At 37.2% G+C, this 14,072-nt stretch overlaps 1 protein-coding gene across 2 annotated transcripts in view; it reads right to left on the reverse strand.

Annotated features, from left to right (window-relative positions):
* The window catches only part of ANKIB1 (ankyrin repeat and IBR domain containing 1), a 149,430-nt gene that overhangs the window by 20,136 nt on the left and 115,222 nt on the right, over nucleotides 1–14,072 (reverse strand). For both annotated transcript variants that reach the window (XM_059396868.1, XM_059396866.1), the window contains exons 10-11: nucleotides 9,122–9,210; nucleotides 1,825–1,955 (exon numbers count right to left, since the gene is read on the reverse strand). In XM_059396868.1, the coding sequence (XP_059252851.1) occupies nucleotides 1,825–1,955; nucleotides 9,122–9,210 (220 nt within the window). The remainder of the gene's footprint in view (nucleotides 1–1,824; nucleotides 1,956–9,121; nucleotides 9,211–14,072) is intronic.

The raw sequence follows: 14,072 nt of genomic DNA on the forward strand, positions 1-14,072 counted from the left end.
TAAATGTTTCTTTTAAATGCAGAAGAAGCTCAAGCAAAATCTATTTAATATAAATTATCTCATATCATAAGCCTGATAAATTCATAAAAATATTCATTCACTCAATACATATTTATCAACTACTTAATACTGGTAGGTGCTTTATTATTAGTAGCCCAATGACTGATTTTTACTGTCAACCTGTATTTCTTTACACATCTATACAGTCTATATCAGATTTTCCAAGAAAAAATTAATAATGGATGTTCAAGATAAGACCATAAATACAATATTTTTAGCCGGATGAGCTGAACTAATAAGCACCTTTGAGCATTTTGCTCAGAACACTATACTACATTTTTCTTCTTACCTCTTAGGAAATCATTACTGTCTCAGTAAGCTAAATCATTTATGTTGATTTTATAGTAATAATAGGCTTATAAAGATGATCTGGTAACTGCTATTTTTAAAATGTAATAATGATAATGGTCATTAGCTTTAATATTAAAAATCAAATAATACTTAGAAGATATTGACATATGTTATTGGAATCTTCTGTGTTTTTTTCCCATTGTAAATTAAAAGTTACATTGTGGGGTGCCTGGTTGGCTCAGTTGGTTAAGCATCTACCTTCAGCTCAAGTTATGATCCCCAGGTTCTGGGATCGAGCCCCACATTGGGCTTCCTGCTCAGCAGGGATCCTGCTTCTCCCTCTGCTGCTCCCCCTGCTTCTGCTCTCTCAAGCTCTCTGTCAAATAAATAAGTAAATAAAATCTTAAAAAAAAGTTACATTGTTCTTTCAACTTTAAGTAATTATTTTTTATATACATGGAACTTCCACTGAAAAAGAAAAAAACTGGAATATCATTATAATTTTAAAACAAAAATGTTCATAAATATAGGCTTGGATTAATACAATATTTACTAACCTAATTCCAGAGTATTTGTTTTAAATATGCAACTAAACCAGGAGGGTAGCCTTCCAAAAGTAATTATTTGCATTAATTATGTTTTGATCAAGAAGATCTTTGTCAGCATTTTCAATACAGTAATGAATGAATTACTTATTTAACTGTGATTTCATTAGGAGTCCTAAGTCTGTCCACTGTTTTGGGTACTTTTATTACATAGGCACCTATTCACAGACACCAACATTTAGATGTGGACTTAGGGGAACTGCCTGGGGCCTGATGTGGGCCTTGAATCTAAGCTATGTGCTCAAAAGCCCGCTTTGAAAGAGAACTCATTTAAAATAGCACTTTACCATTTAATATTATTATTTTTTTAAGTTCTTTTTTTTTAAAGATTAAAAAAAAAAATTTATTTATTTGACAGACGGAGATCACAGAGAGAGAGGAAGAAGGAGGCTCCCTGCTGAGCAGAGAGCCCTATGCGGGGCTCAATTCCAGGACCCTGGGATCATGACCTAAGCCAAAGGCAGAGGCTTAATCCACTGAGCCACCCAGGTGCCCTTTAATATTATTATTTATACATAGACAAAACTCTCTCAGGATCCTTACTAAGCAGGGGTGGGGAGGGGTTTGTTGATCAGCAGGTAAGATTTCAGGATCCTCACTAGGGGAGATAAGCGGGGAAGTGATTCGGGCATTTCTCACCTTCAGGCCAAATACCACTGAATCCTTAATCTATTTTTAACATTCATTATGAGTGTAAAATGTAGCAGTATAAAGCCATACTTACATTATTCAACAAAGAATATAGAATGTAATCTCCTAGAATCCATCTGAAACCCAGCAACAGCTTTATGCTTGTTTTCTTCTTTGGATTAACAGTCAAATTCAGATTCTAACTGCAAAGCATGCAAAATCCTCTTTAATTTCTTACCTTAGCACACTGCATGTGATTGCATCCCTCATTCTTCTGTATCGGAGACTTACAGTTAGCACAAGGCTTAGAGTTAGTCAACAGCCAGAGACAATTGGCAGCATCCTCATAAGCTTCACTAACTCCTACAACTTTGGAATATTAAGCACAAACACAAAACACATGATTTACTGTGTAACTTTAGAGGGAACCCTGCCCCACCCCCCAAAGTTCTTTTTGTAGATTCTCAATCTTAACCATACATTTATTTTCCTCTTAGGCTATACGGCAAAGTTTTTAAAATGCTTCATTTTGAATAGCATGATGATAGGAGAAGGGGCTATATTCCAAAAGTTCTTTTTACGAAATCTGATTTAAAGGAGATTTTTCTCTAAATTTTTATCCAATAACCTGGGTATGAAAAGAACTAAACTTAACAAAAAGCAATATATTATTGTCTGTTTAAAAGAACTATTGCATCAAAGAGAATGATAGAAAAAAATGGTAATTTTAGACAAGAATTTCTTAAATGGGTCAGTTGCAAACATAATGACCAGATACTCTTCACCATAGTAAAAAACACAAAAATTATATTGAAATATCAGTACTTTCTTTTTTTACCCATGATTATTTCAGATAAACTAAAAAATCCAAAGTAACATGTCTAAAACTAAAACTTACCATTTCTTCTATTACTGTCCCTTTCTCTATTCCCTGTCCTGGTAAATGATATGATCATCTCCTCAGAATCAATCCAGGAAGAGCATAATCTTGGATACCCTCCTTTCTTCCTCAGCTGCTGCCTTCCAGATTTTCTACTTCTCTTTCTTATCTGCCTTCTCCCCATTTTTACTACTTCTTATTGTTTTACCTAGGGATCTCCTCACCTCCTGCCTAGACAATTAAAAAACCAACCTATCTCCTTAGCTCCTTCTGCCTCCAACTTCCACTATACTGCCTACATAGTGATCTTTGAGAAATACTTATCTCCTTGAAATCTTTTAGATGCTCTCCAATGACTGTAAGACAGAATCAAATTGTTTTAGCAAAAAATACCAAGCCCTTCCTAATTAGACCACTGTGTACCTGGCAAGATTCTCCCTCCTTCTATTCCCATGCCAATCTTATATTCTTCATCTTAAACTCAATTTATTCTATTTTGATTTTAGATCTGCAGTCTTAAGGAATATCATGGTTTTAAAATATTCGTAATCTTATATTTTATATTCTATAACCAACACCCCAACTAGTACCCCAAGTGGAAAGAGTTGGCACAACTAAAAAACTTTCTCCCTCCTTGTCAGCAATCAAATTTGTTTTGTTTTCTAGCTCTAAATGAACAGAGAAGCTCTACCTTTTCTTTTCTGAAAGCGATGTCCAAATATTACTTTGAAATCACTGAAAATGGCCTATCCAATCGAGGCCTTGATTACATGCAGACACTCTCAAAAGGGTAGGGCAAGGAGTTAGCGCTACTGTTAAAAGCAGGTAAGAAATCAGACTCCTTCAGTTTTGAAGTTTAAAAGCAAATGTGACCCAACCCTGAAGAGGGAAGAGAGACAAATGACTGGGTTGACTGACCCCTGGGCAGTGGCTCAGTATATGAAGTGCAATAGCTGAGCACTAGGAGCATCCCTCTGATGGAGCCTACCACTGCGGGAGTGGGGCTATCTTGCCACAAAGAATCCCAAGGTGCCTGCCCACTTAAGTCTGTTCAACAACAGAACGGGAGCTACTGGTGGACTGGGAAGCACTGGTTTTCAATTCCACATAGCAAAGAGAAACAACAGCAGCAAAGAAGTGATCAGACCCACCTCAGTTCTAAACCCACTTGATAGAAGATGGTCTTGACAAGGGTGTTGCTACAGAGAATTTTCAGTTAATTTGGTGGAGAACAGGAGTTTCAGGAGGAACTTATTATGCTTATGGCTAATCAGGTCAAGCTGTGGAGGTAATGCCATTTAGAGAGGGTACTGCTTTAAAACCTAATCATTAAGTACAATGTCTAATTTTTTTTTCTAAAGTACTGGCCTGTCTCCTTCCTTTAGCATCAACATTATTTTTAGCTCAGAGGCTCTAACATATTCTTATGACCTTTATTGTCCATTGTTATAGTAAATAAAGCACAAAGCCATTAAAACAAAGCAGCTTGTGTGACTTGCAACATAACAGTTTTTTTCTCCCTCCCTCAGAGAGAATGCTAGTTCCTAACTGCATTCTAGAGGACTGTATAAAGTAAATCGTGTTCAGGAAATAACTATTGCTATTATTATTATTTTTTACCATTATTAAGACAAAAACTTGTACTGGAAAAAATGCCTTTCTTTCTATTCTCTGAACACGGTCATTTCACACATCTGCCTTTTATACACACTTTGCTTCATACCTGCATTACCTTATCTCCCCCTTCAGTCTACCTGGTGAGTTTTCTTCATGCTTACTGAGTTCCAGCCTCCTTCCTTGACTTCAGTTACATGTCTATTGGATCCTGATCTTTCTTCAGTAATCTAGTGTGCTTATGTCTCTTTGTAAGAAATAATAAGTTCATTCAATCACATATTAGTGCATAACAATCTAAGATCTACTAAGAGTCAATATGTATGTAAAAAAGTTGATTTTATTTATTATTGATTGATTGATTGATTCAGAGTGAGTAAAGCACAGAAGTTTATTAAACAAGGATACAGAGAACGCTCTTAGGAGTGAGAAGCGTCCTGACAGCGTTGCCCAAAACAAAGTTGATTTTATTTTATTTATTATTATTTTTTTAAGATTTTATTTATTTATTTGACAGAGAAAGACCACAAGCAGGCAGAGAGGCAGGCAGAGAGAGAGAGAGAGAGAGAGAGAAGCAGGCTCCCTGCCAAGCAGAGAGCCTGATGTGGGACTCGATCCCAGGTCCCTGAGATCATGACCTGAGCCAAAGGCAGCGGCTTAACCCACTGAGCCACCCAGACACCCAACAAAGTTGATTTTAAAAGACTGACTTCTTAAGAAGACTATTTGAATTCCACTCAATAACCATTTATCACGTACTATGGAAAAACTGGTCTCAAAATTTTTATAGATTACCACTGTTTCACAGAAAATATAATCACTCCCTCTTCTTGTCTGATTAGGCATAAAAGAGGCAGTTTCAGTGCTGAAAAATAGTATTTGAATCTTTACATGGAACTCTTTGAACAAATCTTAGTATATTTTACAACAACATTTTATAATTTTTTCTCATTAATTAGATTTTGTCACCCCTTTTGAGTCTCATAATTCAAAGACTTTGGAAAACTAGGCATAAGGTATAAAATGATCTCATGAATTGACAAGTACAGTTGAAAATGCTTATGCCAAAAATATGTATGTAACCATGACCCAAATTAATATGTAAATAATATAGCATTAAATCATACTTTTCTTTCTTGGAATATTATTTTTATGTATTTAATGATGAGGTTCTGCTTAAGACTTGCAGTTGGCCTAGTATTACTCGCTTTAAGCCTCCATCCTAAATTTCATAAACTTAAGGGGCCCATTAGTAGTAGTCAGCTGATCATCACACTTCTGTATGGAGGACAATGAGAAAACTCCTAGGTTTTTCTCAGCAACTGGGAACTTTCTCTGTAGTCTTGGCTTTGGTCCTTCTTTGGTAGACAACTTTTGAATTGTTCTCAGTCTCTTATTTTCTATTCAATTTTCTCAAGTTCCTCTGTCTTTCTGAATTAAAACCCCATTTGAGACTCTTTGAGGAAATCTTGTTTTTCATTTGAGGTCTCCCCGTCTCTGGCACCAGAAGTAACTGTATACACCATATATACCATTTTCTATTTCTTCTATTTCTCTTCTGTCCTTATTATCAGGATCATGGCCATATGCAAAGATATTCTGTCACAGTTTTAGTGATCATCTGTACTTACTAGCCAGTTTGTCCTCTTTCTCTTGCTCTAGTAAAAACCCATTTGTGGGTATGGAACAAATGACCAGTTTTACAATGGTAAGATAAGTACAAACACCCGTTTCAAAATGTTTGCTTCAGGGCGCCTGGGTGGCTCAGTGAGTTATGCCTCTGCCTTTGGCTCAGGTCATGGTCCCAGAGTCCCTGGATCAAGCCCCGCATTGGGCTCTCTGCTCAGCAGGGAGCCTGCTCCCCCCCCCCTCTGCCTGCCTCTCTGCCTACTTGTGATCTCTCTTTCTCTGTCAAATAAATAAAAATCTTAAAAATTTTGCTTCATATCTTAAATTGGACACTTATGGCCATTTTCTGCTCAAGAATTAATAAACCATCTATCGTACTAGTTATTTCTGGTGATGAGTTAGCACTCTAGGCAGTTGGTCAGTACATGAGATTTATAACTTAATATATTAACTGCATCCTCTTAACTCTCTGTATACCTCACTTCTCCTGTCTGCATTGCCCCTGTCTTGTTCAAACTCTCACTATCCTCTCACGTGGACATTCTGAAGTTTTTTAAGAAACAACATTCTTGTCTCTCAACAGTTTCTACTCATCACCCACATTTTCACCTGAATAAGTAAGCACCTTCAATTCTTACTCTCCTACTCAGAACTGCTTTTCAGTGTCTCAGGATGAAGTCAGACCTCCCAGCAGCCCAGAGAAACCTGCCCCATCCTGACACCTGATTGGGACATCTGCCTGTGCGGACTCATCTCACAGTGCACTTCCCTTTGTGCTGGTTGTACTACAGGATCTGTATCCCTGAACATGCCATGCTATTTCACAGCTCTCCTTCACCTGAAGCCTAAACGCCCTTCCTGTTACAGTCTATGTGAAGAACATCTATCACCTCTCAAGATGGGGCTTGTGCACCAATTCTTTCACAATGATTTTCCTTACTCTCTCATGAGAAGGCAGATGAGAGAAAACTCGTCTTCTCTTTGATCTCTCCCCTCCCTCAACAATATACTACAGGTATGCTGTTCTTTCACAGAATTAATAATACTTCTTTTTCTTAGTGTTGTATATCGCTGTCTTCATCTCTAAAATGTAAACTTCAAGAATGTAGACAGCACCTTATTTCCACATTCTAATATAAAGTAGCACTTAATAAATGTTACATAAATAACACAGAGACCACTTAAATGCAACAAGTTATTCCTAAGTTTTCTCAGCATCTTTTCTGAGCTGCAGACAAGCACTCCTAAAATCCCACTGCACACCTCCACATATATGTCCTACAAGTACATCAAAGTTCACAATGTCTGCAACAAATAATTGATTTTCCCCCAAAGTTACTCTCATATCTGCATTTCCTACATTGGCCAATCATTCATCCTTTGACTCAAAACTAAATATTCACTTCCATATTTTGATCTTTCTGTCCTTCAGTCTCACCTGCCCAGTCATCAGTTATCTTCACAAAAATCCTCAGACAAGGCCACTTTCCTACTTAAAAAAAACACACCAGATAGCTTATTCTGTTAATAAGATTAACTTCAGACAATTTGGCAAAAATCCTCAAAATCTGGCAACACCTGCCTTTCCAGCCTCATCTCTTGCAATTTCTCCCATGGACCCTAATGTTGAGCTTCATATAAAGGTATAAAGAAATGTAGGTAGTTGAGCGATAGCCAACCATATCTAATAGAAATATAGATGTTTCTTGGTGCCAGAAGCAAAAAAGAAAGCAAAATCCAATGGTGTTTGCATGTTTAAAGGTGTTGCAGGGTAATAGTATTAATCTGTTTATGGAACTCACACATACACACAGACCCATATGTATCAGAATAGGGAAAATGTGTGGGTGCCAGGGAAGCAATGGCAAGATATATCTGGCATTCAAGAGACAATGCACCTGGGGAAGAAGAACAATCCATACTGGTGTTTTTAATTTGGGAAGTTCCTAGCACACAGCAGGCACTCAAAAAAATATTTGTTGGTTGAAGGAGGAATGTACAGGGCAAGACTATTTAATCAGGTATCCCTACAAAATATCCTAAGATTATCCATTTTCTTTTGCTTCTGGAATAAGGGACATAAGCCTTTTCATCATGTGAATGGGATCCCCCTCGTTATCAATTAATAAGCTGATATTTTGGTTTATGTAGTATTCTCTTCTTCATGGATTTGAATAACCCTGAGTCAGTGTACAAAATGAATCTCATGAATATAAAATGCTAATGACCAGTTCTTGGGCAATGGTATATTGCCTGATATAGTACAAGCCTGTAGGGTCTCAGAGCTGTCAGCCAGGCTCTCCCAGCATCACTTGAGCTGCTGACAGGAATACCTACCACACCCCTGCCTCTGCAGATATGCTAAAACCCCATTCCTACCTCACTCCCTTTAGGAAGATTCTATGACACCCCCCTGTCCAACCTGATTTAGTCTTCTGTTTTCCCAATCTGACTTAGTTTTCTTGTTTTTGTACTGTTACCTCTACCCAACTATATTAGTTATTGTATGATATGGTAATGATCTGACGGTTTCCCTTTTATTTATGTACTTTCTGAAGGCTGGCATCATCATCATGTGCTTTGTTCACATTAAGTGCAGAATCACTGAGTGGAGTCTTAATCCCGATTTGTTATACCACAAACCAACTCCAATATACAAAAGAGAAAAAATGAAATTAATTTTTATATTAATTTGGAAGAAAACAGATGTTGTAAAACACTCCAGGGGGTGAAAAATAATTGCAAAGCAGATATATTTACTTGTTAAATGCAGGATTTGCTATTAGAAAGGCTAATTAAAATCCACTGTTTCCAGGCACATGCCCAGTCTTTGATGTCACGCAATCCAATCTAAGTATTAATTACTTCATCTACAAAATGGGATTACTAACACCATTTCGAATCATTTCTGTAGAATAAATATAGTAAAAATAGTTAGACATGCTATTTAAAGTAAGTAAATCTACAGAGCCACACAATGCCAATGCCAAGAAATTAACTTATCATCTACTGGAAGTTTCTAGGGAAATAAGACGCTTCCTCTCTGTACAGTTTATACTTTTCCTCCCTTGAGGTACAAAAAGACTAGCTGGTCCAACCCAGGATAAAGGGGAGTGGTTGTAGGAGAAGGGCTTCAATGTGGCCTGTGTTTACCCTGTTTATCTTAACTGAAACAGTCAGTTAGAAACATGGAATCTGTCTGTGATTCCCCAGTGCAAAAACCTTGTGATGTCCAAAAGAGTGTTAGTTAGAGGTTTAACGTTAAACTGGAGAGCTATAGCATTAATGAACTCGAAAACTTACTTAATGAAGACTTTAAGTAATAGGGCCACATTATCTTTTGAATGCTATTAGAACATATATATAGTATAATATAATATAATATAGTATAGCTATCTAAGATTCCCCTTACGTTCTTCTGGTTTCATTTCAGTTATTTTTTGTAGCCAATTTTTCCATGTTTGGCAGTCACAAGGCTCATGTGCTTCACCAAGGCACTCCCTAAGGAGGAAAACATAGAAGAGGCAATTAAAAAAAATTCTTTATCAACATCAAGGTGAAAAAACAGATGGAAAGTACTCTTCCAATTTTAAGGTTAAGAAAACTGATGCACAGTGACCAGGGAGAGAAGCATTTCAATAGAAGAACTGAAAGTGTTACCACCAGGTCCAATTTGTTTTTCTAATCACTATGTTCATTTACACATTGTTAAAACATTCAAAATAGATTACCTAATATCTGTAATTTACTTTTGCATGCCAGAAGAGCCATAAGATTTTTTTTTTATCCGTTAGGGTCTGTCTTCACTATACTTTAAATTCTTGTACTCACTGTCTGTTCTCTGGGCAAGCAGCCTTGCCGCCACTCAGGAACTCTTTAAATGTCCCAAAGAGCAGGCCCATCAAGACTAATTAGAATCTACATGTTATCAAACTTACCCCATGACGCTTCTGCATTTAGCCAATCTGACTTAGTTTTCTTGTTTTTGTACTGTTACCTCTACCCAACTATATTAGTTATTGTATGCTATGGTAATGATCTGATGGTTTCCCTTCTATTTATGTACTTTCTGAAGGCTGGCATCATCATCATGTGCTTTGTTCACATTAAGTGCAGAATCACTGAGTGGAGTCTTAATCCTGATTTGTTATACCGCAAACCAACTCCATTATACAAAAGGGAAAAAATGAAATTAATTTTTATATTAATTTGGAAGAAAACAGATGTCATAAAACACATAAAATTTTTTTTAAAAACTTATATTCTATTTAGTTAACGTATGGTGTATTATTAGTTTCCGGGGTAGAATTAAGTGATTCATCAGTTGCATACAACACCCAGTGCTCATTACTTCAAGTTCCCTCTTTAATGCCCATCTTCTGGTTACGCCATCTCACCGCCACTCCCCTCCAGCAACGCTGTTTGTTCCCTACAGTTAAGAGACTCTTATAGTTTGCCTCTTTCTGTTTTTATCTTATTTTATTCTTCCTTCCCTTCTCCTATGTCCATCTTTTTGTTTCTTAAATTATATGAGTGAAATCATATGGTATTTGTCTTTCTCTGATTTATTTTCCTTTGCATAATACCCTCTAGTTTCCAAATTATTGCAAATGGCAAGATTTCATTCTTTTTGATAGCTAAGTAATACTCCATGGTAGAAATGTACTACATTTTTTAAATCCATTCACCTGTCAATGGACATCTGGGCTCTTTCCAGTTTGACTACTGTGGACACTGTTGTTATGAACAATGGGATGCAGGTGCCTCTTCAGATCACTATGTTTGTATCCTTTGTGTAAATTCCTAATAGTGCAATTGCTGGGTCTTTGGGTAGATCTATTTTCAATTTTTTTTTTAAAGATTTTATTTATTTGACAGAGAGAGAAATCATAAGTAGACAGAGAGGCAGGCAGAGGGAGAAGGGGGAAGCAGGCTCCCTACTGAGCAGAGAGCCCGATGCAGCGCTTGATCCCAGGACCCTGAGATCATGACCTGAGCCGAAGGCAGAGGCTTAATCCACTGAGCCACCCAGGCGCCCCTATTTTCAACTTTTTGAGGAACCTCCATGCTGCCTTCCAGAGTGGCTGCACCAGCTTGCACTCCCACCAACACTGTAAGAATGTTCCCCTTTCTCCACATTCTTACCAACATCTGCCATTTCCTGAGTTGTTAATTTTAGCCATTCTGATTAGTGTGAAGTGGTATCTCATTGATTTGTATTTCCCGTGATGTTGAGCATTTTTCATGTGTTTATTGCTCATCTGTATGTCTTCTTTGGAGAAAAGTCTGTTAATGTCTTCTAACCATTTCTTGACTGCGGGTTTTTTTTTTTCTTTTTTTTGTATTGAGTTCGATAAATTCTTTATAGAGCTTGGATATTAGTCCTTTATCTGATATTTCGTTTGCAAGTATCTTCTCCCATACTGTAGGCTGTCTTAGTTTTGTTGATTATTTACTTTGCTGTGCAAAAGCTTTTTAATCCTGATGAAATCCCAATAGTTCATTTTTGCTTTTGTTCCCCTTGCCTTTGGAGACGTACCTAGCAAGAAGTTGTTGCAGCTGAGGTCAAAGAGGTTGCTGTCTCTATTCTCCTCTAGGATTTCAATGGATTCCTGTCTCACATTTAGGTCTTTCATCCATTTTAAATTTGTTTTTGTGTATGCTGTAAGAAAGTGGTCCACTTTTTGTCTTTCTGCACGTGGCTATCCAATCTTCTCAACACCATTTTTTGGAGAGCTTGAAATCCAAAATTGTGATGCCACCAGCTTTGGTTTGCTTTTTCAACATTCCTTTGGCTATTCGAGGTCTTTTTTCTGATTCCATACATATTTTAGGATTATTTGCTCCAGCTCTGTGAAAAATGCTGGTGGTATTTTGATAGGGATTGCACTGAATGTGTAGATTGCTTTGGATAGCATGGATATTTTAACAATATTTTTTCTTCTAATCATGAGCATGTAATGTTTTTCCATTTTTTAAAAAAGATTTTATTTATTTATTTGACAGAGAGCACAAGTAGGCAGAGAGGCAGACAGAGAGAGTGAGAGGGACTTGATCCCAGGACCCTGAGATCATGACCTGAGCCGAAGGCAGTGGCCTAACCCACTGAGCCACCCAGGCACCCCTGTTTTTCCATTTCTGTGTGTCTTCTTCAACTTCTTTCATGAGTCTTCTATAGTTTTCTGAGTACAGATCCTTTGCTTCTTTGGTCAGATTTATTCTTAGATATCTTACGGTTTTTGGTGCAATTGCAAATGGGATTGACTCCTTGGTTTCTCTTCCTGCTATTTCACTGTTAGTGTATAGGAATACAAGAGGCTTCTGTGTGTTGATTTTATATCCTGCAACTTTGCTGAATTCCTGTATCAGTACTAGCAATTTTTCTGGGGTCTTTTGGGTTTTCTACATAAAGTATCATGTCATCTGTGAAGAGTGAAAGTTTGACTTCTTTGTTGATTTGGATGCCTTTTATTTCTTTTTGCTGTCTGACTGCTGAGGCCAGGATTTCCACTATGATGATGAACAAGTGGTGAGAGTGGATATCCTTGTCATGTTCCTGATCTTAGGGGAAAAGTTCTTCCCTATGAGGATGATACTTGCTGTGGGTCTTTCTTATATGGCTTTTATGATGTTGAAGAATGTTCCCTCTTTCCCTACATGGTTCCCTATTATGTTCCTTCTTTTCCTACATCCTCTCAAGAAAGGATGCTATACTTTGTCAAATGCTTTTGGTCATATGGTTTAAATGGTTCTTATCCTTTCTTTTAGTACTGTGGTACGTCACACTGATTGATTGTGGATGTTGAACCACCCCTGAAGCCCAGGGATAAATCCCACTTGGTTGTGGTGAATAGTCCTTTTAATGTACTGTTGGACCATATTAGCTAGTATCTTGGTGAGAATTTCTGTATCCATGTTCATCAGGAATTTTGATCATAATTCTCCTTTTTAGTAGGGTCTTTGTCTGGTTTTGGGGATCAAGGTAATTATGGCCTCAGAGAATGGGTTTGGAAGTTTTCCTTCTATTTCTATTTTTTGGAACAGCTTCAGAAGAATAGGTATTAATTTTTATTTAAATGTTTGGTAGAATTCCCCTGGGAAGTCATCCAGCCTTGGACTCTTGTTTGTTGGAAGATTTTTGATTATGGATTCAATTTCTTTGCTGGTTTGTTCATGTTTTCTATTTACTCCTCTTTCAGTTGTGGTAGATTATGTTTCTAGGAATGTATTAATTTCTTCTGGATTGCCTAATTTGTTGGCATATAATTGCTCATATCATTCTCTTATATTATTGGTATTTCTGCAGTGCTGGTTGTGATCTCTCCGTTTTCACTCACAATTTTATTTATTTGGGTCCTTTCTCTTTTCTTTTTGATAAGTCTGGCCAGGGGTTTATCAATCTTATTAATTATTTCAAAGAACTAGCTCCTAGTTTTGTTGATCTGGTCTATTTCTTTCTATTTTTTTTTTTTTTTTAAATTTCTGTATCATTGATTTCTCCTCTAATCTTATTTCTCTTCTCTTGCTACATTTAGGCTTTATTTGTTGTTCTTTTCCCAGCTCCTTTAGGTGTAAGGTTAGATTCCATATTTGAGTCTTTTCTTACTTCTTTTTAAAAAAAAATTTTTTTTTTATAAATATATATTTTTATCCCCAGGGGTACAGGTCTGTGAATCACCAGGTTTACACACTTCACAGCACTCACCAAAGCACATACCCTCCCCAATGTCCATAATCCCACCCCCTTCTCCCAAACCCCCTCCTCCCAGCAACCCTCAGTTTGTTTTGTGAGATTAAGAGTCACTTATGGTTTGTCTCCCTCCCAATCCCATCTTGTTTCATTGATTCTTCTCCTACCCACTTAAGCCCCCATGTGAGTCTTTTCTTACTTCTTGAGGAAGGCCCGTATTAGCCCTCTTAGGGCTGCCTTTGCTGCATCTCAAATATTTTGAACTGTTGTGTTTTCACTTTCATTTGCTTTTGCATTTTTAAAAAATTCTTTAATTTCCTGGTTGTCCCATTCATTCTTTAGTGGAATATTCTTTAATCTCCATGTATTTGGGGCCCTTCCAAATTTTTCCTTGTGGTTAAGTTCAAGTTTCATAGCATTGTGGTCTGAAAACAGGCATAGTATGATTTCAATCTTTTTGTGCTGGTTGAGACCTGATTTATGACCCAAAATGTGATCTATTCTGGAGAGTGCTCTATGTGCACTTGAAAGAATGTGCATTCTGCTGCTTTAGGGTGAAATGCTCTGAATATATCTGTTAAGTCCATCTGGTCCAGTGTGTCATTCAAAGTCCTTATTTCCTGGCTCATCTTCTGCTTAGATGGATCTGCCCATTGCTGTGGGGGGGGGTGTT

The sequence above is a fragment of the Mustela nigripes genome, chromosome 4 (genome assembly GCF_022355385.1).
Source record: "Mustela nigripes isolate SB6536 chromosome 4, MUSNIG.SB6536, whole genome shotgun sequence".
Lineage (NCBI taxonomy): Eukaryota > Metazoa > Chordata > Mammalia > Carnivora > Mustelidae > Mustela > Mustela nigripes.